Source organism: Crassostrea angulata, chromosome 1, assembly GCF_025612915.1.
Source record: "Crassostrea angulata isolate pt1a10 chromosome 1, ASM2561291v2, whole genome shotgun sequence".
In the NCBI taxonomy this organism is placed as follows: domain Eukaryota; kingdom Metazoa; phylum Mollusca; class Bivalvia; order Ostreida; family Ostreidae; genus Magallana; species Magallana angulata.
This window is the reverse complement of record NC_069111.1, coordinates 17,487,659-17,510,756: the sequence shown is the minus strand read 5'-3', so window position 1 is coordinate 17,510,756 and position 23,098 is coordinate 17,487,659. Positions and strand designations below refer to the sequence as shown.

Below are 23,098 nucleotides of genomic sequence, written 5' to 3'. Positions count from 1 at the left end.
AAAAAATGTTTTGTATTTTTGCATTTGTTGAGAGAGAGAGAGAGAGAGAGAGAGAGAGAGATTTAATCTCATTACTATCATCACAGATATACAGAGATTGCTTAGTTGAACTTCGATATCTCGACTACTTATATTGCGAATAAAATGAATTTGTCAAAGCGATTTGTGAGTCCCAACCACTTATATATTTTTTTAAGCATTTTACCCTCGAAATCAGGAGATTGCCAATAAAGAATAAAAATATATAAAGATAATAAAAGAACAAAATCAACCTTCTCTAGTGTAAACAATCGATTTATTTTTAACAAAAATTCTTTTTATATTTACTAGTAATGTTGCATTGGGATTAACTTAGTTAGGGAGCATATTTAAAATTATTTATTTATTTATTATGTATACACACTTTTCTTTAAAATAAAGATTTTCTTCTTTAGAATTCACTCTGTATTCTAATTTGAATTACGATATAAGCTAGTCTGTAAAATGTCCTTTTCAAACTCTGAATCCACTCATTCTTACACTCGTCTCTTTACACCTGACGAGTGTAAAGAGAAAAGAGGTGTTAGTTTTAATAAGACAGACATTGAATTTGACCAATATAATATATGCACGTTTGATTGGCCATAAAATTTGGGACTGGTTAGTTTAGAAGTTTACAATTTTAGGTAAACTTTATAGTATGATATCGTTTATTTTGAAACTAAACTTTACAATCGCAGAAAAAAATGGGTTTTACAATCTTGTCAAATAAATCTAGTTCCCCGGCTTACTTCTCTAGCATTCACTGACATTATGCAATTGACCTTAATTTTTTTTCAACCTTTTTTAAAAACTTAATACGATGCTTATATTCTTTCTATGCCAAGTCTTGTTATTCTTTAGTCTTCTGAAAATACCCTGATACACTAAAATTGATTCCAATTAAGGTTACGATTTCTATTACTTTATCACCTTGTTTAACTGGAATTCTTGAAAATTTCCATGGCTAAATATTTAAATTTTAGACTTTTCATTTGTCAACGAGTTTTGCGTCTGTATGGAATGCAACATTTGGTCTCGACGTAAAAAGCATTAAAGATGGCTTTGTTAAAAAAAAGTTTAGCAATTGGAAGTAATTTGATAAACAAAATTAATATATGAAAATAAACAAAATCACCAGAACACTCGGAGAAACATCAACAGTATCCAAGTGAAATGAATTAATACAGCACGTTGTCGAATGAAGGAAGTTGTGTCGGGTGGAAGTAGGTGTCGTCCCGTACCCTGGGGGTAGATGGTTACACCTACCAGACACCGAGCAATTCCTTAACCGCATAAGTAGCGTTAACACTTGTTTAGAATAAACCCATTGGACATGTTTATTGAGTAATTTTTCAAGAAAAAAGGAAAGCCGGGCCTCACGTTTTGCAGTCGTAACACCCAATAACGAAGCGTATATAAGCCGAGGCAGCGCTTGGAAGCAGTACAGTTCACTGTCAGATAACCTCCAAAGCAGTCAACATGAACAAGAGCCTGATCCTCGTTGCTTCTACCTGTTTGGTCGCCATCGTTGTGGTGCAGGTCAGCGCCATGCAGTTTGGAACCATCAACCCAGGCTACGGCATGACCGGAGGTTTGACCGGGGGTTTGAACCAGGACGCCTACTACAGACGCTACCAAGCTTACAATGACGCTCAGCAGCTCAGAGTTCTCAGGAAGACCGTCAACGACCTCAGCTTCTCCTCAACCCTCAGCCTCGGTAAGTTAACACACGGTATACACATTGTGCAAACACTCTGATGAAAAATGTGAAGGGTCTATTTGGTTCGAATAAAAGGCATCTCCCAGTAAATTGCAGTGTTCTGTAATTAGAGTACAATGCATTTTTACCCCTAACTTATTTCTTTATTTTTTTTTCCAGTTGGTCTGCTCGTCTTCTCCTTCTTGGCCACAAACACCACTGGTAACCTCGCTGGTTAGGTAAGATGTCGTCTGCTTTTTGTACATTTTTCTATGCTATTTGGTGCCAACGCCGCTTATTAATACAAAATGCATTTTAAGATGCAGCATTTTTTATCCTAGAATTTATTACTTTATGAATCTATAACTCTTTTGTTTTTTGTTTTTGTAGAACCTTTTTCTGAAATCCATTCTTTGCACCATGCAGCTAGATCATCCATCGTCGAACGAAGCATATTTTCAGATGGTCAGAAGACAACGTTTTTCTCGGTGCAACATGTTGTTGTATTTGAACAAAAAATAAAATTGATCAACTTGAAGCTCTTTCCTTTTTCGTGTAGAATATGGTCGATGAGGTTTGAAAATAGCAAAGTACTTATTCATAACTTTTTAAAAATGCAATATAGCATTGTTGCTTACAAAAAGAGGCCCATGGGCCATGTCGCTCACCTGAACAATAGTTCTCGCATCATTACATTCGAAATGTTTAAATATGAAACTTTTAAAAAAGGTTGTTAAAGTTTTATACATTCCATGATTTGACAATACATTAATTTTATAAAACATCACATAAAAAGAATCCTACTTTTTTGAACATCATATCCTAAGATCTAAGATGCATCAACTGACCAATCTATCCTAGGGCTCAAAGTATTGAAAATGACAACATTGTATATGAAGTGTACAAATTTGAGGATCTGAAGACATGAGGATGTGTACATAGTAAAATAACTAAACGTAACATCGTATTTTTGAGAAGAGATTTTAAAACCTGTTTCCTATATACTTCTATGTTAAACTCAGAACCCAACTTGAGGCCCCAGTACTAGTCATGGGGTCCCGGTTTCAAAAATTTTGAATTTATACTTTCTGAGGATGCTTGCATAGATATCTCACAAATTGCAGCATTGTTGTTCTTAAGAAGAAGATTTAAGACATTTCTATGGTAAATTTTGAACCCCTCCTGAGACTCCAGTATTGGTCCAAGGGTAGCAATTTAACAATTTAGAATATTCATTATATCTACAAGTTTGGTGTCAATATTGGCATTTCTGGTGCAGTGGTTCTTGAGAAGAGGACACATACCCTACTTTCAATGTTTTGTAATTATCTCCCGTTTAAAAAGGGTTTGGGCTTTATTCTATCAAATTAGAACCCCCTTCCCATAAGGATGCTCTATGTCAAGTTTGGCTACATTTGACCCAGTGGTTGTAGAGAAAAAGTCAAAAATGTTAAAAGTGTATAGACGGACGGACAGACAGACGCCTACGGACGGACAGATGGACGGACAACAGGTGATCAGAAAAGCTCACTTGAACCTTGAGCTAAAATATATTAAAAATTATCAATTAAAAAACTATGCTACAAGAGCAAAAAAATGAACCGTATTTCTACAATTTCTCCGTAGTTGAAATTTAATAGCCTGTAAACCATTTTATAAAGACAAGCATTTCGAATGAAAACAACACGGTAAACCCCAAAAAATATTTTGAATCTTGTGATTATAGACTATAAAACTATAAAAGGTTTTGATTGCATACATTTTTACAAACTTCAATAGCAAAGACATTTTACAGAAAAAATGTAATTTACATTGCTATTTTGTAATTTTTATGACAAATATTGCTGAAATGATATCGCAGATGTGGTCTACGGAGCACGGTCGAAGAATTCGTTTGAAAATATATAAATCTTAAAACATCAATTTCTTATAATCTTTGTTGTGTTAGTTATTTCAGAATCCGTTTACTAAACATTATTCTGTCATTTTCGGATTTAGTTTTGGGATTAGATATTAAAAATACCTGTATTTTCGTGACAATCTCTGATGTATTCTTTCTGATAAGCGCAAAAAAATGACATCGTTTATACATGTAGTATTTATGATCATCTTTTCTTACTATTTTCCCTATTGTTTTACTTCATTTACACACTTTAATTGAAAATTTTATACTTTTGTCTTTTCTTATATACCCTTAGCTAAAACCCATTCGTAAAAAATAAAAAAAAAAAACCCAAAAGATGGGGGGGGGGGGGGGCTTGTATTATTTTTCTAGAATAATAAATTGTTGGGATACAAAATGATATCTCGAATGAAAAGAGGGTCTTCTCTCTACGTTTTTGTTGATTAAATTCGGTTTCTTATTCAGACTATGACAAAAATACCGGTATATGGAGCACAGACCCACTATAAAAAAGAAATGGCACTGAAGTTCTAAAAATGACACTATTTAGAGGTTTTGATACGCATATGCCAGTTAAAATCCACATATTTCAAGTAATAAACATATTTAAGGGTTACAAATCAATGTTATGTTAAATATACCGGTAAATTGTTTTGAGAAAAAAAAAATTGTTGATATTTTAATATTCTAGCATCTTACCCGTTCTTAAAAATGTACAGGCATTTTACATGCCTATCCACCCTGATCTTCTTTAAATTAATATTTCCTTGGTAAAAATAAATCGAAGTCCATGAGTATGTGTATAACAATTTTATTGCACATGTAACTGTTATAATTTAGAACAAATATTAAGGGCCATTAACACATATCTACTCAGACGAATTCAATTTCGTAAAGCAACCGTTACATAATTAATGTAGACAGAAGGTTTACAGAGTTCATTTAATGCACCCCCTTTCTTAAGCAACCTTTTCACTAAAACTGATGTTGGTACATATTTGAACCGTATGAAAATGTTTGTACCATATGAAAAGAGAAGTAAATTACAAAAACTTACAGGTTCTCTTCAATATTAGTAATTTTTACCCATTTAAAAACACTTAAAGACAATAATGTTCATATATCATCTTTCTATACCGCTTTGGCAGCCATATACTTATATTCATGAAATTAGGAAAAAAGACCTACTTAAGTGATATATCATACAAACTGTTGTAAAATTGTATTTCATTAACAAGAAAAAATCTTTTTTAATCATCAAATTTCTTATTGAATATTTGGGTATAATTAACAGCTTATTTAAAATAGTAAGACAAGTTTTGTTTCATGTACATATGCTAGTAAAAATTATCATCATGAAAATAAAGATTTAATTTAATTACATCTTAATTTTGGTGGTGGCTAGCCTAAATAAAAAAAAAAGGATATATTGCACATAATTTCATATACGGTACCTTTTAAAGTTTAAAATAAATATTAAAGATTGCAGACCATACGTTAAGTACTTGTAACTCTAATAAGAATTGAATAAACCATTAATTACTTAAACTGGTGCATGCAAATGCACACCTATCTATAAGTAATTGGAATTAATATATATTATAAAATTATTTATCACTTAATTGAACTTGTAGTACAATCCTGTTTAAAGTAATATTTGAGTAAGATTTCTGTGTTGACATTTTTTGTTATAGGTAATATTTGAGTAAGATTTCTGTGTTGACATTTTTTGTTATAGGTAAATGGCCATTGAGGCCTGAACACTATCAAGACATAAATAAAGCTATGCTTCAAAAATTTGACACAAAAAATGAGATTTCTGGAATAGAAACATGAGATTTCTGGAATGGATTTCAACATTTGTAAACAAAAATGTATTAAGATTTTATAGAACAACCAGTATACACATGTATAAAATAATAAATGAATTTAAATTAAATCAAATAAATTGGAATGCATTGCAATTGGATTTCCTATGGAATGTACTTGAGGGGAAAAATAACAACAAAAAAACAGTCTATAATTATAAGATCTACCTGTACTTGTACAGTAATTGTCATGAGATTATACATTCAAGTTCATACAAAATGACTTACATGTAATTTAAAGACATGAACCACACAGACAGAATCACAAACGTTTCATCACAAATATACAGGTAGTCGCCTAATAATGCCACCATAACATATTTAATTAATATCACAAAATCAAGAACTAGAATTTGCATATACACACATCAGTAAATAAAATTCACAGAATTCCACTAATTAGGAGAACCCGTCATGTAAAAGCTAAAATCTTGGATTCCACACGTTTAGATATTGTTGTGCCATATATTTTCATACAATGATTTATAAATGTTTTCTTACAACTTAAATCTCTCTGAAACCATCTTGCTGATCAGAAGTGTCCAAAATTTACTGTATACAGGGATATTTTCTCCCTGTGTAATTTCCACCCTTCTTCACTTGCTAACAATTTTGCCCTTTCTTAAATATGCCCAGAGAGATCATTTAAGGCATTGGACTTTACCTGCTGACAACCATGGCAAAAAAGGCGGGGAAAAAAATGGGGGCAAATATTTTCCTGTATACAGTACATCAGAGATTCTTCTCTCAATTGATAAAACCAAGACTAGTCTTTGTGTGCAGATTTGTGTATTTCCATGCAATGTTTTATATTTAAAAATGTTTTTATCATCACAACCATTTTAACAACCATCAATTTCTATACATATCTGATAAATAAATTTCAACGCAGATAATTTATTCTAAATGAAAAGGGGGAGGCATGAGATTCCAACAAATATTCTATGAATAAACATTTCTAAACAGTTGAATTATTTTGGAGATATTGACATATTCATTCAGAATATTCGTAAGTTTATCTTTCACTTTCACAATTTGAAGGCGTTTCCTCTACCACCGAGTATTGATTGACAGGTCCGTAGATTGACAGGTTCATAGATTGATGGGTCCAGTGACTGATAGGTCTATTTGACGAGTCCTCCATCATCCAGGAAAACAACAGCAACAGCACGAAGACAGACAATACGCAGTGGCAAAAATAAAATCTACTATCTTTTTAGAGTGAAAAAATAAACTCCTCTCGTAAGATAAGTACAAAAATAACCCTTTTCTCTCGGGAAAAAAAGGGATAGAACTTTTGTAATACGTAGAATACAGACTGAAGGTTTTATTTGAGCGTTTCGTTCATCTTCATCGCCATTGATAATATATGTGACTCAAGAAACAAATACTAAATGGGATTGCAGAATATCTATTGATCAGAAGAAAAAAATTTAAAAAGTACCCTTGGACTAAAACACTCTCTCATTTATCCAATGGAAGACTCATACCAAAGTACTTCTTTTCATGCTTTGTTGTTTATTTGCTATCTTAATACATGTATTTCCTTTCATGTATGCTTGTAATGTCATTGACAAACAGTTAAGTCAATGCAAATAGCTATGCAACCAAAATAAATTAATATATGCTTGGATTTAGCATAATTAATGTTTCTTTTGTACATAATACAATGGCATATCCACATATTTTTTTTTACATTTTAGCACTCAGAATAAATACTATTCTCAAACATAGTGTACATATTTTTTAATCATCTGACAATGGATGATGTGTTTATTGTGAGGGAGAAAGAAAAATGTATATAAATTCTGGTGCTATGGTCAAAATCCTTCTTTGAGCAACTTGTAAAATTTGCAAAGTGAGGTAATTTGTATACAATAATTTTTAGCTTTCATGTAGAGTTATACCCTCAAATTAAAATGGCTGCACTGATTTTTGGCCAGAAATTTTCTGTACAGAAAAATGATATTTTTAAAAATTTCATAATTTCATGTAAGATTAGAGATTTAAAAAAAAATGATTTTCTTTGACACATGATCACCAGATCATTGTTCCAGAAACAAAATTGTTGCAGTAAGTCATGTTTGCCTTCGTTGCTGCTGCTGCTGTTCCATCCCGGCAGCAACATAGGAAAATACACAGAGGACAGCGTAACAAATCTGATCAGCCTGAAATGACAGAAAATAACACAATCTGCTTGTTAAATTCAGGTATGACAGATAAATTAAGAAAGTACTAAAATAGTTTAAATCTCTGACATCCAAATTCTGGAGTGTTTTTTTCAAAAGTCATTCTGAATCATATACATAAATTTCTGAAACATAAAAATTATGCTACATAATATCTGAAATATAATTAATATGTTACTAAATAATTTCTTGAGTGATTTTGAATAAAGAAATATAATTTATTAATTCTGAGTTGTAGCCACATAGTCTTAGTAGAACAAATTCCCACATGCAGACACATTTGTCTTGAGCAAAATAGATCATGCAAACTTCATAAGTCAGTATTCATGAATATATAAGATATAATCTTTATTCTTATTCATAATTGAAAAGTAATTTATAAATTGAACAACTTAATAAGAAAAATCCAAGATGAAGTTGTATTATGTGACAAAAGAGTTACAGGTAAAGAGGCAATCAAGGGGTACCCAAAAGCATTCCTCTTCAAAATTAGATCTCCAAACTTTAAAAAAAATCACCACATGGTCAAAGCCTTAAGTTTCAACAAAAAAGAGGATAAACATCCTAACTTCTTGGGCATATATATTCAAGTTTTCTACATAATTTTTTTAAGAATATAAAATTAAAGAGAAAAAGTAAGTTTAAAGAGAAAAAGTAAGTTGAGTTAATGAAACTTGTACCACCTTTATGAAATAACATGCGTGAACTTCCAATATCAATACAAGTACAGTCGAGATATAGTCATATTCCTCAGACTGAAATGTCTCACTTTTGCTGATTTAACAACTGTCAGCTATATTTCTGTGTCAAGTGAGTGAAAATATGGCTGACCCATCACTTAGATCTCTCCTTATCATCACTGAGAAATAATTACGGTAACCCATATGAAATGATCGATTTTCATAGAAATCTGTGGACAGTTGATAACAATGAAGCCTAATTATTGAAATTGTGGGCATCAAGATCTTTAAGTAAGCTAGAACATGACATTGCATCAAGTGATTCTGATCTACAAATGCCTATTTTTCTCACATAAAGATTCTTTGTTCAAGCCCCTTGTGCATGTGCTTCAATTGTACATTACCCAAAAAAAATATTCTCTAGTTTATTTCCAAGTGTTCTAAACGCCTTGGTATCCCCAGTTGCTTAGATAGGAACTTACGAGTAGTGCAATGTGAAAAGAAAGATAACTCCAGAACTTTACAGGTAGCTACACTTCTAATTTCCAGAGGAATATTTTCAAAAAATCATACTGAAGTAAGTATTCATTCCTCGGACACAAAACTTGGTATGCCTATAGTATTTATGCTCTACATTCTTACAGCAAAGCGAGATAACTCTTCTTAAAAACAAATTTGAAATCTAAACAAGTAATGATCTTTGGGCCGTCCAAACCCCTATAAGGAGTCAAAAAGTGGCCCCTCGGACCATAATTTTAAGATTGAACTTTTTATTCTGAACAATAAACTGAAAAGAGTTTTGAAATCAAAAGAGAAATAAAACAGTTACAGCTAAAGGGCTGTTTTGTACGTTGGCCCCTGCAGATCCCTAATTTTCTCGAATTGTCTACCCAAAAACTTTTCCGGTCTGCGCATTGTGTGTATTATTATACATCTGAAATATTGTAATGTTAACTTGTAAACTTTTTGAGAAAACGAACGACGCGTGAATTTAGTTTAACATTGAAACTCCCATAGACAACATTTCATAGGCTCATAAAACCAGAAGTACTCAATATATTTTATTGAAACTTGGAATATATCTTGAATACTTCTATCTGAACAATATCTAGGCGTCTTATAAAATTTCTAAGGTTTTTTGAATTTTTTTTTCTTTTTCATGCCCCCCTTATCTCAAGTTTGAGCCCTAATATCTCAAAAACGGTAAGAGATAGAGAAATGGCTACACTTATGATTTTGTACATCAAGAAAATATGCATCTAATTCTTAAATTTGAATGCTCTAACTATAAAAACAATAAAGATATTGTGCTTCAATAAAATTTTAGTATTTTCCTTGTCAAAACCGGAAGTGCCGGAACCGGAAGTCCAAAACCTTACATACGCGAGCCATTTAAAATTGCTATAAGTGTATTGCATTGTTGTTTTAATATGTCTTTCCGTTTTCAAAAAATTGCTGACGAAACTTTGTCGAGAATAATAAAAAATAATAAAACAGAACAAAAACAATAGGTCTTTTCGACCGAAAGTCGAAAAGCCCTAATTAAAATAAGTAATAGGAACCTTTATCAACCAAAGGTTAAAGTCAAAACTGCTGACAAACCAGTAGGACCCTGGTACATGTACAAGACAATTAAGAAAATAGGAATAAAGTAAACTAATTAGTAAATTTTTGTGTGCCATATAGTTAATTAAGGTAGTTGTCTGTGCTTTCACTATATACTAGTAAACAGTAAATATATATATGTTAGTAATGAATTTAATTATTGCGTCTAATTTTATTTGCAGACAAATGTTGTATGCAATTTTTAAGATATTATTTTTTTGCACACTGTTAGGGTTAATAAAGTTGGTGTTGTTAGTACGTCTGGGTTAAATGAAAATTTAGAATAAAAAAAAGTATAACAGATTTGCATACTGCCGGAGGAATTTTCAATTTCTTTCAAGGATCTTAAGCGGGCATGCTGCACAGTGAAGATACGATGAACCATGAGAGCCATCTGATTGGCCTGTAGAAATAATGACAGCACATGCAGACAACATTCTCAACCAAATTGTCTCTACTTAGTCTATTATATGGAAAATCTTATCAGAAGGAATTTACACTGTTACCACTACATCAGGACATTTCAATCAAATCAATATGTCATTAAACACAATATCCACCAACTGAAGGAAAAGTCAAATGAATAATAATCTTAAAACAGTCCCCTCCCAATCACTGACACAAACAATAAATGATTAATACATGTATCCCTGTATTTATGTACAAAGTAAATGTTCAACAAATTTACAATTTTCAAGTAGAATAAAAAATACAATTAATCTTTATTTTCTAAGGTATACAAAAATTAAAGCAACAGACAAATAGGTTATCTAGCTTTAATTTTATTTCAAGATTTTTAAAGGGCTATAACTTATTTTTAATATTGAAACTAAAATTTTAAAAGTTGAGTTATTCCTCTTTTTCAAAATGGCAAAAAAATATCAATACAATAGCATTTGATCTAATGTGGCAATGCTTAAGAGACAAAGCATTATTTATTTTTGGCCTAGATACTATGTAATTTATATCTGCATAAACAATTTCAATGCGGTGAAACTAGCAAAAAAATAACTATTTCATTATCTTAAACGTGATAAAACATATCAGCCAAACTACAAGCCAAAAAATATGTTCAACACCCAAGAATCCTTTGCGACAATTAAAACTTTATACTGTTTTATATTTGTGCAATATCTTTAAAGAGACAATATTGGACAACATCAATAAATAGCCTGATGTCCTTACCATTCGGGACTTGAACTTGTGCTGTGTTACTTGCCGATTCTTGGCATCTATAAAAAGGATAAAATCAGGCATACAGAATATATAGAAGGAATCAAGTTATCTCTTTGCAATGTTAACTTTTTTATAATTTTTTCTTCTTTCTCCTTGCAAGATCAAGGATCGAAATCAAAAGCAAGATCAAAATTTTTATAAATTATTCAATTTATGTTTGAATTTGAGATATAAAAAATAGAAAATTTCAACATCAAAAAAAAGGAGTTCACAATCATGCAGTAAAAAATATTTTCTTCTGGAATTTTAAATTTTAATCAAGAGATCAGAGATCATTTTAAAAAGTCATATCCATCTCCCTGTCCAACTTAGAACAGAAAAAAATCAAAGAAATGTTGCTTTGTCATTTTTGCATACAATTCTATCTGCCTTAAATTTACAGATTTTAGTTGCCTTGGTTTTTGAGAATTATTTCCCAAACATTTTCACAGCTGACTTGTTACCTTTATAATATTTCACAACATCTAAACATTTGCAATAAAGCAATTAGCTTACACCATGCACTTATTATTAATGACAATTTTTTTTTTACTTTTAAATACATAAAGATTGGATGATCAAAAGAGTTATTTACTTTCAATTTTGTTAACAACCATGCAATAAAATTGTTTTCATTTTTGAAAATATTCTTGGTATCACTTTTCTTTTTGCAAACAAACTGAAATACTTCATTTCTTCAAATCATAAATATTAAAAACTTATTGAATACATTATTATAATTTAATTAAAATCATAATGTACTAGTAATTTTCTGGTTAAGTTTTTTTTTGGTATTTGTTTTTTGTGTTGGAAAAAATGAAACAATGCTGAAAACAAAGTCGAAGTATTCTATCAAAATTTCTTTTCTTTTTTTTATTGGAAACAATGTGACTAGCTATGAAAAGAAATCATGAACCATTGCATGAAGAACTAAAATTTTGTTTTTTTTCCAGCAATGCTTCATGATCAGTGCTTAAATAGCATAGCAATGACTTGCAACAACATCAAAGAGGAAGTACCGGTACATAAAACATTACACAACACATAAAAATCAATTAACAATTTTAAAAAAAACAAGAAAAGAAAAGAAAAAGAAACAAAGAGCTGGGAAATCCTTACCAAATTCCTCTAATACAAAAATCCCGCCTTTCTGGGTGAAACATTTCTTGATTCGACCTAGCTCAATAAATAACTGAAAGAAAAATGTTAAAGCACACTTTTACACAAGCCAGTGAATTCTATATATAGCAGTGATTGGCTAGTTGGTGAGAATTCTTTGCTTTTTTTCTCGGCGAAACTTTTTGTTTCTTTTTTTCCCTCCTTTGGTCCACACTTTCCTCAAAGAGGGAGGTGTTTAGACTTATTTCTAAGATTCCAAAAAAATGGATTTGGTAAGGGAGGAGAATAAAAAGAAATAATGTAAACAAAAGGATAAATGTTCTAACACTATCTGGAAAACACACAAGTATAGATAACTATCAGTGTTCCACAACATCAAAAATACTGTAATTTCACTGTGCTTGTTTTAGTTGTGCAATACATTTCATATATACAAATGACAACAATTTTCTAGCTTTTAGTCATAATAACCCAACCCCTTCCCCCTTTTTTTCTCTCCAAGTAATGTCTTTGACAAATTTACAGATTAAAAACTCCCTATTATTAATGATATAAAATGCATTGCACAAATTAAAATAAAATTTTCTATTTTCATAATCAGAGGCAAAAACAAACCAAACAGAAATCACTAATGTATCTTGCAACATTCAGTTCACAACAATTACCTCAAAGTCCTTCATTACCATGGAGAAGATAGCAAAGAGACATGAAAAGAGAAATATTTTAAAATGCGATTTCTATCTTTTCAAAATTAGCCTTAAACAAACAACAGCATTACAAGGTACCGGTAACCATGGCCTTAAACATCAAGGTTAAACTGGCAAAATATTGCATGTGCAATACTTTGCAATTTTACTTCATGAACTTTTACTTCCAAATATTGAAACATTTTTAAAAATGCAAAAAAAAAAAAAAAAAAAATAATAACACCAACACTTCAAGCATTCAAAGGTTAGTGGTTAAAAATAGAATCAAAGTTAAGAGGTAAGAAGTTAAATGCTGTTGTTTTATTAAGGGCTTTTTCCACAGTCATTCATAAAATACATATGGTTGGAAGGACCAACAATATTGAAACAAACAACAAATTCACTTGCTGGACAATCAAGTAGGAAATTTTCAAAATTTTGAGAGAACATCAAATGCTGTTAAAAGAATGCATGAGTTATTAATAATAAATAATGATATCAAAGTTCCTTCAATAAATTCAATAGAAATTAAATGCCAAAATAATCAAAATGATTGATAAACAAAGAAAATCATATTTCAATTGCAGGAAGCTATGTGCAATACATGCCAATTTTGTGTATTATTATAAATAATTCCGACAATAAAATGCAACATCAATAGTTACAGAAAAAGCTGGGGTTTACTTCCATTTAGGTTAAAAGAGGATATCTAGGATATTGATATCTGGTCAATCTCAGGATAATCTCTATTACTGAACCAAGTTGTGTTGGCCCGGGATTATCATTTATAACGTCAGAACAACATGATGTTGGTAAGTAATACCATACTCAATAATAATATTCAAAGTTACAGTTCTATCTTTTTAATATCACATTTATAAACATTGTACAATTACAAAGGAAATATTCAAAGTTAGAATTATCCTTCATCTAAGTAAAATATAGATATAAATGTTTGTGTAGTTATCAAATACTCATATAAATATCAGAGGATTCAAATGGTCAAGGTTTGGTTACAAATTTTCATTTGATAATTAAAACTTACTCATTTTGAAACTCTTTATCAAAAATAGAAAACCACTTTGATTTATTGATAGTAATGCTCTACCACATCTGTTGTTTGGTCAGTTTGATCACTAACTTACAGTACAATGTAAACATCGAGTCACTTAGTATGTGTTCTTCACAAAAAATCATGATTTGCATGTTGCATTCGTAAATTCTCTGAGTCTAAGAGGAGCCAGGGATGGGAAACCTTTAGGACCACATTTAATACAACAGAGGTGAAATTCATTGACAACGACTAAAGCTGCAGTTTGAACAACAATATACATGCTCCAGATTTCCAATACCATCATAGAACTACACCATTCCCCTCAGCCTCAATCACATTTAATAATGGTCACTGAGGTCAAAAGGGTAAAGGTCAGTTCAACTGAAGGTCATTGGGTAATGTCTTCCCTTCCAAATAAAATCATCAGATATACCACATTTTAGATGGAAAACAGTTACAAGTGCATGAGACAGTGGTACCATACACACAATGGATAAATTTTGTTGAGGTATTGGCAAGTGTGTTAACAGCTAATACACAGCATTAATGTATGGAATTATTTACATGAGTTTGTATACTATACAAAGAATCTGTTTTTGATGTTATTTTACAAGATTTAATCTCTTTCAAGATTTACACATCTTTTTTTATTAAATTCATCGAAATTTAGCAGCTCTCTCACAAAATTAGAACTTGCCAATACGGGTTCAATACAGTAAGAGTCCTAGCTATAAGTATCAAGATGGGGCTGGTCTCAAAGAGTTACAGTCATACTCTAAGAAGCCTACAGTTGAGTTCAGTATGCAGCAACTCACCTTGCTATTGGCTAACAGTAATCCAATCCCTTCCATGCACACCTGAAGCAGACCCCCTTGTCCAGACTTCATGTCCTGAACCGGGAATTCCCCACCAAGTTCTGGACCTAGAATATACAACATATACAAAACACATTACATGTTTTACTTAGTTTCAAAAAATTGATCCCACTTTTATATTTTAAAAGAAGAACTTGCATGTATATTCAAGGGGTCCAATTTATATAATCCCTCAATTAAAGCAGAAAACCTATTGCACATTTTGATGCATGTATATGAATAGAGCATGATCACAGTTATTTTTAAACACCAAAATGATGGTTTGGTGCAAAGAAACATCTATACCTGGTAATTTTCCATTGTTCCTTGCTGCTGCTTTTTCCATTGATTCTTTGACACAAAAATAAAGCTCTCGACACTGAAATATAGATATACATGTAAATTTTCAGTTGGCTTAGGAAACAAGTTCTAATAAAAAGATGCAAAAACATGTAGCACTTATATGAATGCTGAAGTCAAAAACAAAATAAATTGAAATGAAATCTTTTTTTGATGTAGATAAGAACTTCATAGTGAAACAAAATCCTTTGGATCATGCAAGACCACGCATCCTATAAACCATTATCAATAGACTGACACCATCCCACCTTTTTGGTATAAAACTGGTTGAGTTGCACTTTCTCCCCATGTTTTCTCCACAGACACAGGACTTTGGTTTTAGGGCAGTAGGTCATGTTGACCAGTTTCTCGTACCACCACCGATCACAGATCGCCCCAGTAACACTCCTCAGAATGATACAGTCATCACACACCTACAATGGCCACCTCACAGTAAAATCTCACAATTCACTATCAACAAAAGACTTGGAAACAAAATTGGTGTACAAGTATGGAGTGTTAGTCTCGTATGAACAAAATTACTTTCAGTGAAGCTAGAATACAAATTCCTTCAGATTTGTCAACAAAATATTATGTATAAATTGAATTTGGATAATGATCATTTATCCTATATTGCAATGTTTTAAAAGAAACTTGGGTAAGAAATCAAATACCTCCATAAATAACATATCTCCTGTATTATCACCTCCCCAGTGAACTGTGAAAGACTGTTTCTGCATGAATCGACTCTGCATTGGTCGCAAATCTATGTCATTTCCGTGCTTAAAATAAGATAAAAGAAGGATTACATACATAGAGCACTTAATTCATACAAACAGTTTTCAAAGACTTCATAAACACAGTAACTACCTATAGAACATTACATCTCTATTTTTAACGATAAACACTTCAACTTGCAGCAACTCATTTTCAATGTTGCTTAATATGTAACAGTTGTATATGTATTCCAAAGGACACCAAACTTCTATTCATTTCTTTTCAGGGGACTTTGTTTTCTGTGATTGTCCTTACCAGGTTGCTGATCTGATCCAGCAGATTGTTGACCTCTGCACTATAGGCCAGCCCGATGTGGGACTTGCCCAGCAGTCTGCGGATCTTCTTCCTGACCTCGGGCTTGGCCACTCTCATCATCACCATGAAGGCTGTGATATTATACAACATGTGGGCCAGCAGCTTATCCTCATCATGTTCGAGTCGCTTCCTCTCCAAATCTCCCAAGGAAACATACCTGCAAAATCATGGCAGAAAACAGTTCAAGCTATTCCTGTTTTTCTTACAATTTTACTACAATAATCATTTCTTGAATTTTCTAGACAGAAAGTCACCTGTCAATCATCTCTGCAGGCCCCTGGTCCATTCCAATAATATCTCTTTCTTGTGCTACTGCATCCAAAAACACATCTTCCCAGAACTGCATTTGATCCCACAGACGGCTTCGATCTTTTCCTGTAAAATCACAACAATACATATATGCATTATCCTTACCATATCATCCCTATAGTTCTGTAAATCTGTCTTTGAACCCAAGAATACAGATTTGACACAATAATAAAAGGAAGGTATAAAGAACTTACCAATCAAAGCCTCAAATAAATAATGTTTAGAGTTTTCCGGGCTCAGACTGGAGTGAGGAATGGGAGAGGTGTTGACCATTTTCCCATCATAATAACGATAGCCGGTGCTGAGGTTGCTCTTACTGGCCCAGTTGCTGGGAGACTTGTTTCTTTTGTTGTAGTTTACAACCTGCAAGTTTACATACATACTGTTAGATACTTTAAACAGTGTTTGGTTGTTGGACATACAATATATGGTAGTTTTCATTTGACACAATGCTACCTTGTCACAAGTTCTCATAATTTTGGTTCAGATTTTGCTTGATCACTAAAAAGATATTTATTATGTTTAAAAATCAAAAGTAAATGTTGACTTAATAATCATAAGTCAACATTTATTAATGACTACGATGAGTAATTCTAACATGCACAATGATTAATTGCTGAAAACTATGAGATCCTTTTAGAAAACTACCCAAGTACAAGTATTCAAAATTAACTTGGAAAACCAGGCTTTGAAGAAATCAAAATATTCTCCAAAATTTAGCATCAATCCCTCATCCAATTACACTGATATTAAGTCCATGATCACTACATGACTGACACCTACCCCTGACATCTCCATCTCGCTGTCAGACAGGGTCCCCCTGATGCTGTGGTGGTTGATCCTCTTCCTCCGTCTGTATTCCTCCTCCCCGAGATTCTCCGAGCTGACACTGATCAGGGTGCTGGCCTCAGACATTTCCGACTCGATGCTACAGCGTTTGTCAAAATTAATGTCAGTCATCATCTCCTTGTTCTTGACCATCTGTCTCATCACGTCTAGTTGAGTAGGTGAGTCGGGCTCATTTGTCGAGTTAGTCACTATTATATCACACTGATGCCCTGTGTAAGAGTTCATTTACTGCTTAAAGATTTCGATAATCACAACTTTACAATATGTGAGCCAAATGCTTTAAACGCAGCACAAGCTTCAAATGATAACGCCAACTATATTTTACAATTATATTTTATTAAATTGTACTTCTTTTTTCTATATCTACACACATAAGTGTCTAATCATTTATAAATTTTAAATATATATCATCTAGGCATGGCTATAACTTGCACTAAACTAGCAAAACTGAAAAGACTATTCAAAGAGAAAATGATAAATATAATAAAACTATCATACCTAAAACTGAATAAAAAAAATTGGCTTATTTTGTCATTTGCCAAGGTTTCTGATTTGAGACAGAGGAGGAGGCAAAATGGCAGGTGAGTGACCCATTTACCTGGTGGTTTATTGCAGGTGAGTGACCTAATTACCTGTTGACATTTTAGCAGTGTTTCGGTTCTGGTCTATCAAAACCATTTTCTGATGATCTCTTCTTTTTTCAGAAGTGGTATGAATTTCTATATTCTGAAATTCCTCTCCATTGACCAAGATTGGCGAACCTAGGGTAAGAAGTCAAAGCCTAGCTTGTCAAGAAAAGACTGTTGTAATAGTGTTTTCAAGATCCAAAAAGTCAAGAGTGGCAAATGACACGTTTGGACATAGATCAACTTCAACATTTGCTGACAATATGAATTTTCCATATATTGAGGAATATGATTTAGAAAACAAGCGTTTTCTTTTCTGCATTCTACAAAAAATTGATAATGTTGATGATCATAAAAGAACACTGTCAGAAATGTTGAAATAGTCTATTTTTAAAAAAAAATTAATATGCAACTGCAAATAACTTAAAAAGCTAGAAAAATGCAAGACTACAATAGGATATTATAAGCAAATCAAAAGCTGCAAAGTAAAAAATAGAAGCACAATAAGCTTTCTAAAACTGCTTCATGCAAAAGATATAAGCCAAAATTTGGAATACATGTACTTAAGAGTTTACGTCACCATAAACATTACAATGATCATATGACATCACCATGTTCTGTGATTGGTCATACTGGGTGAGTGGGGTCTATACATACCTGGTTCATTTCTAGAGGTCGTGAGGTCAGAATAATGGTAGGCTGCAGAGGAAGAAGTGGGTCGTTCTGACCACCACCCTGAACGTTGTGAGCCTGCCAACCAATCAGAGAGCTTGTACCATTTTTAATGAAACATTAACCAATCAATGATCTAATACCTAAAGATATGACCTGAATTTAGATTGACCCAGGACAATAGAATAAATAAAAAGAAAGAAAATCAGCCAATACATTAAATGAGATTGGAATCTTTCTTGTGTCAGATATCAGAAATATAATAAGAGGAAAGGGTGCAAGCAAGAATAAGCATTTTAACTAAAGTGATAAATGTATGTTAGACCAAGACAAAGATTTTGTAAAATTTACAACAAATAAAAGAAAATATTCAATAATTTCATCACTATGGCATATACTATTTAGTATATCGTCTATGTAATATTTCAACAGACACAGAAGCTTAAAATCTTGGTTATCAATTTTGCTTGCGGTGAATTCATAGCAGCTGTACCTAAAGTGACCATCTGTTCCTCATGAAGACTCTGGGTTTCTGACCGCTGGGGGGAATCCTCACTCTTGATGGAGCTAGCGGGGCTGCCAAGGGGGGAGGACACCTGGAATTGCAAAAAAATCTGAATTTAAAACACTATGCACATCGGAACTAAAGTAACAGTTCATAATGCTGCGTTGTGTACAAAAAATAGAACAATTTCAATATAACATACGATAACAATGAAAAATTATGTGCAAATATGAACTTAACTATAAATGTACTTGTATATTAGATGATTAAATTACAATTACTTAAAATAAGCATGTCTACACTTTTAATAATACATTACAAGTACTTATAACTTGTAAGTATTTCCAAATAGTCATGATGGTAAGTTTTAAATTTGATCAGGTACCAAATATTCAATGTAAGTGCCATGGTAATACACTGGAAATCTAAGCAAGATCATGTAATGCCAATTTCTACACTTTGTGTCTATAATAAAACTTAGTGTAGGTGAGAGCCCTGACCTCTGATGCTGCACTGCTCTGTATGCTGCCTGCTGCAATGTTCTCTTTGTTCCAGTAGTGGGTGTGGATGATCTCCAGCAGCATGAAGGCACTGGCCATGCCTCCGAGGCCGTGGTTCTGGTAGGTGTGCTCCAGGCCGTGGATGATGGCCTTCACCAGTGTCAGCATGCCTTTGTATACAGGCTTGTTTAGAGTCTGCAAGAAATTTATAAATATTAATTATAGTTAAAATTTTAACAATGTTCAAGAGCACCCCTATATTTGACTTAAGATTTTCCAAAAATAATCAATCATTTAACATTTTTAAACATAATCATTAAAAAATTATTAACAAAAATTCTACACAACAACTTTGCTCTCCCGAAAACAGTAACTTCAAAATCATTTTACTTGGTCCAGAAATTAGATTTCTTGGCAAGCAGTCATCCAGATATGATTGTTTATTTTTTTTTACTTTTTGTATTGCTGTAAACGTACTATATTTGGTGTGTATAATATTTGGCGGAAATTAGTTTTTTTGAAAAAGTTGGCATGGATTTGAATTAGCGTATTCCTGAATGTGACTATTTTTATACATAAAGGCATGAAATTTAGCAATGTACTTGATTAAGCGCATTGCCAAGTACATTCCGCCAAAAGCGGTAAATAGAATACACAGTCAAATGTAGTACATACACAGTAACTTCTATGTTTATATAACTCGATGTGAATATAAATATTATGAAACTTGCAAAAAATTGTATTCATTGGAAACTTGATAAAAAATGTTTCAAGGAATGAATCAATAGCTCGGAAAAAAATGAAGCATGCTGCCATAAAAATTGTTATACATAATCATTTACAGAACTTTGTCAAGACAATTACCACATCCTCAAGATGAGGGGTGTCATCTGAGAGCTTCTTGTCCAGGTTGCGGTTCAGCCTGCTGACAATAAAATTGCGGTAGTTTTCATCCTCCATCAGTTTACGGATCCTTCCCAATTTTAACCAGCTGACCCCTTGACCTTCCAACACACTGTTGACAACCTCCTTCAGAAACTGCTGGTTCTCACTACAATGCATTAATTAGCACAATCAGATTTACCCAATGTTTTATCATACAATTATTTTTTCCATGATAAAAGCAATAAAATTTTCTTAAACATTCTCAGTTTCTCTTTCATTTAAACTTATTGTGGCATTGCTTTAGGAGATTAATGACATAAGTGCAAGTGATGATTGACAGAACCAAATATTATGGTTAACAAATACAAGGTTTCAATACATTTTGTATACAATAATTCTCATGCATTACTCATGCATTCCTAACAGACCATTGAGATAGTGACAGATCTTTACAACGTGCAGTGAAGTTTGTTGTAACCAAGAATTTAAACAGGGGCACTACATGTTTCACTTAGTTGCAATAAAATAAAACTGGCATTTGTACACAGCAAACAGGCTTAAAACGTACCCTACAGTAATTTTAATTTTATAGGATTTTGTCCACAGCTATTTAAAAGAGTTTGATTTTAAATCTCACTAGTTCATATAAACCCCTGAGTACAAATTACGCACCTGTTTGAAGCACTTTTGTTGTCTGAAGCCCCTTGCTTGGTTCCCGTTTCCTTCTGTTTCCTGCTGGTGGCATGTTTGACTAGTCCTGACTTTTCAACCAGGGCCTTACGGTTCCCTAAAGTATACAATATCAGCTTCAACATACTACTAGATACATGTACTACATCAAGCATATAGCTAAAAACACTAGAACATATATAACACTGCTATTTCATCATGAAATTAGAAATGACAGAAATCACATTTGTGTAGTAATGATGGACCAAAGCCTCAAAATTTGAATTTCAAACAATTTTTTGGGTTTTTTTTTCTACACGTGTCATATCTGTATTAAAATTCAGTGCAGACTTGAAGAAGATGTTCAGTGACAATCTACTGTAAATTTATGCAAAGCATCTTTTAAAGTAACACTTAATTTCTAAATCAGTATTCAACGCTTCTACCCCATTAAAATACCCTTCAATATAAAGAAAAGCAATACGTGTATAAAATTTAATTACTTCATATATTCAAATGGCAATTATGAAAATCAAAATAAAAGAAGTAAAACTTGAAACAAATAAAAATTCAGGGGTCTCATAAAAACTACATGCACTTGTCTTTATATTTATAAAACTTCAGTGATTGCATGGTCATGTCCCTGAAAAAAATGCTGCAAACAACAAACTTCTAAAAACTTTTAAATGAAGCTATTTTTGATGTAACTTAAAGCTTGATAATAAAAATTTCAAAAATTATTGACAATTCATAAAATTATTCACAAAAGGCTCATTCTATACAATAGGAGAGCATACATATGTCATAATCATTTTAATGTATACAGGGTTACTTCTTGAATTCGCCTAGATATAGTTGAGTTTAAAGAAAGTTAATTTGAGACATTAGAGTTTGCCCATGCGCAGTCTTAAATTTGCCCATCGACAATGAAGGCGAAAATAAAAGGGGGAAGAATATCTCCCTGTATACATTTTTTAGCACGGTATGTACATTTTGACAGAGAAATCAGTAAAAGAAATGCAAACCATAACACAAGTTACATTATCATTTTGACTTCTTCAGATCTTTAACTTACTTTAATACTTTGCTATTTTGTTGATTTGTGTTTATAACAGTGTATAATTTATTTCTTAAGAAAGTTAATAACAAGGTTTTTTTCAGGGAATGGCAAAGCATTTCATTATTAATTGTAAATCCGCTATACATCTGTAGTGTAGTTTGTTAACTGATTTAAACAAAAGTGCTCTTCTAGCTGACATGCATGTACAAAACCCTGCAAGCACAAATACAAAAGTACTTGGGTACATGCATGGACATAACAGCCTCACCATCAGCTTATCAAAGCCTGAAGTAAAGGACCCTCCTTATTTGAAAAGAATACAAAAATTCCTAAATCTATGTATTAAAGGAAGATGCAGTTAACTTGACTGTTATCTGGATTTCAATTTCATTTTTACCCCCTTAATCAAAATAACAGCTCAGAAAGTCAGTATTGAAATACCTTGATAAAATATAAAGTTCTTTTTTTCCATTAAATTACTTCCCAATTTGACCAAAAAACTTGGTAATTGAATTTCCCATCTAAAGAGACATATTAACCAAAACATGCAATGACAACCCTTTATAATGATATTCACTCACAAAACTACATTAAATTAATTCATTCAGCTGAACACTAGCATTAGTAAAAGCAATTCTCATGCACCAACAGCAGGAGTGGAGAGAAGATGAAACTTGCATACAGTGTTAGTAGAAATTC

The 23,098-nt window shown here is 32.2% G+C and overlaps 1 protein-coding gene across 8 annotated transcripts in view; it reads right to left on the bottom strand.

The window, feature by feature from the left end:
* Positions 1-4,476: 4,476 nt before the first annotated feature.
* LOC128169548 (MAP kinase-activating death domain protein-like) overlaps positions 4,477-23,098 on the bottom strand; it is a 39,169-nt gene continuing 20,547 nt past the window's right edge. For 4 of the 8 annotated variants that reach the window (XM_052835669.1, XM_052835686.1, XM_052835699.1 and 1 more), the window contains 18 exons: positions 21,343-21,457; positions 20,650-20,836; positions 19,786-19,980; positions 19,274-19,376; positions 18,766-18,858; positions 18,115-18,243; positions 17,417-17,691; positions 16,828-16,996; positions 16,579-16,699; positions 16,265-16,481; positions 15,907-16,014; positions 15,502-15,666; positions 15,200-15,272; positions 14,855-14,961; positions 12,300-12,372; positions 11,151-11,197; positions 10,278-10,368; positions 4,477-7,659 (listed from right to left, as the gene is read on the bottom strand). In XM_052835669.1, the coding sequence (XP_052691629.1) occupies positions 7,655-7,659; positions 10,278-10,368; positions 11,151-11,197; positions 12,300-12,372; positions 14,855-14,961; positions 15,200-15,272; positions 15,502-15,666; positions 15,907-16,014; positions 16,265-16,481; positions 16,579-16,699; positions 16,828-16,996; positions 17,417-17,691; positions 18,115-18,243; positions 18,766-18,858; positions 19,274-19,376; positions 19,786-19,980; positions 20,650-20,836; positions 21,343-21,457 (2,273 nt within the window). In that variant the 3' untranslated portion in view covers positions 4,477-7,654. The remainder of the gene's footprint in view (positions 7,660-10,277; positions 10,369-11,150; positions 11,198-12,299; positions 12,373-14,854; positions 14,962-15,199; positions 15,273-15,501; positions 15,667-15,906; positions 16,015-16,264; positions 16,482-16,578; positions 16,700-16,827; positions 16,997-17,416; positions 17,692-18,114; positions 18,244-18,765; positions 18,859-19,273; positions 19,377-19,785; positions 19,981-20,649; positions 20,837-21,342; positions 21,458-23,098) is intronic. The other 4 variants (XM_052835675.1, XM_052835709.1, XM_052835704.1 and 1 more) reach the window with 3 other exon arrangements.